The following is a 6,000-nucleotide window of genomic DNA, read 5'->3' on the forward strand; positions in this document are numbered from 1 at the left end:
AAGTTGAGCTACTACCATCACTACACAACAATTGAACAACATTGACAACAAAAAACAACAATAAAAACAAAGTCAGCAAACAGCAAAAAAAAAGCCTATAACAATAATTGTATTATTCATGTTGCAATACATGCTGAAAACTTGCAAATCATCTACATTATTTAATATGAAATTGTTTGTTTTAGACAAATCTGCTAGTTAGGACAACATTTGAAAGGATTTTGTCGGTCTAACATGTTTTTGTGTAGATGCAAAATAAATCACATATCGTAATATCTGTAATTCAACCCCCCCACCCTAAGGGGTGACAGCTTCTGCCATCATAGACAATCACATAGTATAAATCATTGTGAATTTTGCAGATGTGATGAACAGCATGTATTCCTCCAGGCATTCTGAAAGCCTCACATTCCTCTCAATTAATCTCCCTCTTCAGGTGGCACAGCAGCAAGGCAGCAGGTACTAAAGTCCCAGCCGGTGTCCGATAACAGCAGTGCGGCTCACAGCATCGGCAGCACACAGAGCACACCATGTTCAAGCAGCAGTAACGCATAGATTCCAGAGCCCAGCTAAGAGACAACTGCTGCTCCTGTTGCCATTTCTCTTTGTACATTTGTGGAAGAATGTGTGATTTAGTAACATAATGTGACAGAGAACACCTGGCCATCATTAGATTCTTTATTTGACAATCAACAGAATTATTGCACAATGCCGAAAAACACAACCTACTGAAATAAGCATCATTTTGGGCTGAGGGAAGTTACAAAATAGAAATACCAGCCAGTTCTTAAATGCTGCTTTTTTTTCTTAACCCTTACAAGAGTGTTGTTTTGACCTTATATGGTTGAGATCAGAGTGAAAATAACAAAGGCTGTTTACACCAGTCATTAAGGCCTTGAGGCCGTCTAGAGGAACAACCAGTTCTGTAATAAGTCTGGTGCTCAGTGTGATCTCTGCACCTAAATAAAGATCAGTACCTTACTGACTCAAGCATCCACATATCAGAGATTTGAGAAGAGATATCAATGATAAAATAGGCCTATTACATTTCTACACAGGTCAGTTTGTCAATACCTGAGTTCCAAGATTCCCTATAGATATATATATATATATATATATATATATATATATATATATATATATATATATATATATATATATATATATATATACATATAATACACTATTAATATCTAACTTACAGTTATTGGTGTCAAGTCTTATTAGAGGCATTTTCAATTGACAGTTTTAGACATGTTTTAAAATAATGTATATTTGTGTGAATATTGTATAAAATATATAGAGATTGTTGAAAGTTGAAATAACACCATACAGACCTTTAAGTAATACAAAATAGTTATATACGGTTATATGATACTACTAGAATTATACATTTAAATCATAAAACCGTTCAAATGCATGGATTTATACATGCACATGAATTGGCTGATGCACATGTACAGGATCTCTGTCAGAACTGGCCTTTAAAATGCAGTTAAAAGCTAAATGAAAATTAAATTCTAGTTTTAGATTGCATTTAAGTTAATTCAGAATCTAATGTTAACACTTTTTCACACCAATTTGGAACCAGAAATAAATCATTAGCCACTATTAGAGTTTCAGTAACTTTGAAGTTTAAAAAAAATACAATTTTATGAAATCAAAAATGGACACTTGTATATTTTATTGAAAGTGACTTTTATATGCTGGGCATTATTATTTAACAATAATATCAAATGTAGTGATTTCAGCAAACAGCAGTTATATTTGATATTATGCATTGTCAGTGTGAAATTATGATATCAAAATTAGTATTTGTTCAGAATGATAACAGTCTCAATCTCTGAAGCAAAAAGATGTATATAATCTAAAGCCAAAGAATGGGCATTTACAGTATTTTTGTGTTGTTTAGTGTTACAGTAACCCCCATGTATAAAATTTTTATCTAGGTACTAACCTACCACCAAAGGTAACTCAAAATCAACACTTCTCTGAAAAGTTTCTGCTGTGTATGTGATGTTAACATTGTGGAATTTTGTATGAAACATGCTTAGGGATACACTTTAAAAGTGCTAGAAAATGCATGAATGCAAAGCCAGAATAGTCCCACCGTCAACAATTTACATGAATGTCATAACATTTTAAGTGCCTTGACTGAGAATATGCATTGTTTATTTCAGAGATAAAAATGAGGCAAGAAGGGAACTGGTGGTGTTTTCTTTGCTTGTTCTGTATATCCACTGATGTGAAAATCCCCCACGTCAGTGCTTCTTTGTTTTTTTGTATCGCTTGTTGTGTTTGTTTGCTTCAAATTATACCAATAGAATGTACTTTATTTCAGATCTTAATTTCAGTGTTTAATGTAAACTTGTATAAATGACTCCTGTAAGAGGAAAGAGAGTAAGAATTTATACATTTATTTGTGTCTAAAGTTATATTTTACCAGAGATATATACATAGAGCCACGCTATAATTCTATCTGCATACTGTGAATTTTTGTGGGCATATTTCTATAAACTGTTACATGTTTTCTCTAAATTGAAGCATAGTCCATAGTGCTGAAGTGAACTCCATTCCTGCCTTCACCTATGATATTTTTCTGTTATTATCTTAAAAAAATCTAAGAAAATAAGATATTTTATTATAGATATTATATACTTTTACAACTATCTTTTACATGAGAACATTGTTGTTTGAAATGTAACATATATTTTGATGATGCAAATGTTTTGGCAACACTTCCATTCAAAAACATTATTAATGCAATGTTTGATTTTAAAAATGTGTTTGCATACGTTGGAAGTAAATGCTGTAAAAGTATTGATCATTGTTAGTCCATGTTAACTAAAGTTGTTAACTAATGTTAACAAATGTAACCTTATTGTAAAGTGTTTTGAATGTCTCTTAAGCTCTTCATTGTTGACGTGTCTGTGGTATACTGAAAGCTCTGTGTGTGTGTCCATGTTTGTGGGTTTTAAATGAATAATATGCATAGTCCTGTAAAACAGATGGTTTCACCTGGGAGTGTTTAAAACAATCCTGCCATGTGTAATGGAGAGTATGAAACTCGGATATGTGGGAATCAATAGTCATTTGATGGCTGGAGAGGTAACACAGGCCTCATTGGTTTTTATCTTGAATAGGTATGGCAAAAGGACTTTCTCTCATTCCAATACACACTCAGTCTCTATTCTATTTGTAAACTTATACTTGCATTTATACTTAAACTTCAAACTAAAGTTTATAGTGCTGTGGTTGACAAAGCAGTTTTCCTGAATTTTAAATGGTGAAATTAAGTCTTTCTGTTTGTGGATGTTTGTTATCTTTCATGCTATCTACCTCATTTGTGTGTTTGTGTGTGTGTGTGTGTGTGTTGTCTCTGTATAAATAGCGTTATTGTCTTGTCTTCAAGAATATTCTACTGTACATAATGTGTAGAACTCGATGTTACATCATATATATCACATACACTTTTTCCTTCTAGATTTAACAGTTAATTTCACTCTCCGACAGATGAGGAAAAATTTAAAGATGTAAATGTGAACCCTTCAGAATTAGACTTCTTAAAAAAAATTTTTTTCAATGGTATGTGAAATATTTTAGTGTTTGTAAATATAACATGCTGTAAATATGCATGCTATATGTATGCTTTGTATATACCAAATACATTCTTGTAATCTTTTGGGCAGTTTGTTTGTGTGGTGATTTAAAAGTATGCACTGGGCCCCAAATATAATATAATGATGAACTGGTTCAACAAGAAAAGTGTTAAATGTACAAAGTTAAAATGTAGACTTTCCCTTTAAAATATTGTTATCCTGTGTTAGGACTGTGCAAAAAAGGCTATTACAAGATGTGGAGATCTGGCATCCATACTGATGAGCATATGGGAATGTACATAAACATACATACACACATAATGACTGTTAGCTCTTAGTATTGGCATTTGCCCCAATTTGATTGGACTGCCACAGAGTCCAGTATAACTGCAAAACAAGTGTAATGATTGGAAATGTATCCAAATGGAAATAAAGCCAGATAAATCAATTAAAAAAACAAAATCAGTCATGAGAGAGCTGGAAAGTGATTGCATTGACATAATTTTTAAACTGCATCAGAGTGTGGATTGGCCAATGGACATATGACATCATCTGCTCAGCAAGAGCCTAGACTGCCTGTCTACTTGTGGTCTCCTACAACTTCTTTGAAATTTCCATAAAAGATTTTTTAGAGTAATGTTACTTTTACTAATTTGACAAACTTTTGAAATTATTTTTACCCAGTTTGAAACTGACAAGGTGGCCAAATCACAATAGTTTAAAACTACATTTGCCAATATAGAGAGATTTTATTGAGAGCTTAGTTGATGTTTCTGAAGAGTTTGGAAAATATTTGACTTAAATTGGGGCTCATTGTTGATCTGCTCCTTTAAAAATACTCAACAAAAATCATGTGAGGTACTGTATATAAAATGTATAATATATAAAAGACACGATGAGGGGCTTGTCCAGGATCTGAACCCAGGATGTTTCAGTACCTGAAGCAAGAGTTTTACCCCTTAAAAATGCAATATGATAAATACTTAACTATGGCCCTGATCCTTATATAAACTCCAATTATTATTGTATATATAAATATAGTGTAAATATAGTATTATTCGGCAACAGTAGGTAGAACTTTTTGCTGCTAAAATCGGCATGGGCTAACCAGCATGCCAATCACTAAACCACAGTAGTCAAAGCTGGAAAAGTTGTTTAACATATGGTCCCATGTGAGCTCCACTATATAACCTAAACCGTAAATGCTAGTGGAGTAAAAATGTAATTTTAGAGAGAAAATGTAACATCTGTCTCTTGTTCACCTTTGTTTATGTGAACACAATTACGGTCTCAAAGGTTGCTCGCTGAACACCCTATCAGTAGCGCTAGAAGGCAATGGTTTTTGCTTGAATTGATGCATAAATGTCTGATAGGGGATGGTGCTTGTCAGTAATTCAGATCAGTGGGGCTGATTACAGTGTACATGAACTTTTGGAAACAACATGCCGATTTCCCATTTGATCATGTTGATAGTGTAGAAGTCGGTTGCAAGGAACCTCTTAAGTTAAAGGACTATTCCGGGTTCAATACAAATTAAGCTCAGCCGACAGCATTTGTGGCATAATATTGATTACTATTCAAATTTATTTTGACTCGTTCCTCCTTTTCTTAAAAAGAAAAGAGAATGTCATATGCCCGAGGAGCCTCTGGAAATGTTGGAACTGCCGTGCCTGGCTTGAACAAGGTGAGGCATTTCAGCAATGCCTGCGCGCACTCGTTAGTGAAGCGCGCTATCATTGAGACTGAGACTAACTCCATGCCAAGAAAAGAGATGCTCTGAACCGGGGCGAGCTTGCTTTTTTCCCAGTTGACCTGAAGCCCTAGGTAGCTAAGGTGTCTGAGCACCTGGTCCCTGTGGGTGCATAGTAACTCTCGGGAGTGGGCCAGAATGAGCCAGTCGTCGAGGTAGTTGAGTATGCGAAAGCCCACTTTCTCTGGCGGGGCAAGGGCTACCTCTGCGACCTTCGTGAGGATGCGAGGGGATAGGGACACACCGAAAGGGAGGACCTTGTACTGATACTCCTGGCCATCGAACGTGAACCGTAGAGAGGGTCGGTGTTGAGGCAAGATAGAGACGCTGGAAGTACGCGTCCTTCAGGTCTACCGCTGCGAACCAATCTTGATGCCGGACGCAAGTTCAGATTTGTCTTTGCGTGATCATTTTGAATGGGAGTTTAAGCAAGGCCTGGTTGAAAACTCACAAGTCCAAGATCGGTCGTAAGACGCCAACTTTCTTAGCTATGATGAAGTAAGGGCTGTAGAGGCCCTTCTTCATCTTGGCTGGAGGGACAGGCTCTATCACATCTTTAAGTAGAAGGATCGCAAGCAGGGTGTTGGCGTCTTCGCCGTGCACTGAGATAAAGCGGACGCCACCAAAAAAGGGGGTGGGGGCCTGGCGAAC

At 35.7% G+C, this 6,000-nt stretch overlaps 1 protein-coding gene across 1 annotated transcript in view; it reads left to right on the plus strand.

Moving 5' to 3' along the window:
* Positions 1–1,086, plus strand: part of LOC127653846 (transforming growth factor beta receptor type 3-like) — a 202,136-nt gene extending 201,050 nt beyond the window's left edge. The window contains exon 16 of the mRNA XM_052140627.1: positions 437–1,086. Coding sequence (XP_051996587.1) covers positions 437–555 — 119 coding nt within the window. The 3' untranslated portion in view covers positions 556–1,086. The remainder of the gene's footprint in view (positions 1–436) is intronic.
* Positions 1,087–6,000: the final 4,914 nt, after the last annotated feature.

Source organism: Xyrauchen texanus, chromosome 13, assembly GCF_025860055.1.
Source record: "Xyrauchen texanus isolate HMW12.3.18 chromosome 13, RBS_HiC_50CHRs, whole genome shotgun sequence".
NCBI classification, from domain to species: Eukaryota; Metazoa; Chordata; class Actinopteri; order Cypriniformes; family Catostomidae; genus Xyrauchen; species Xyrauchen texanus.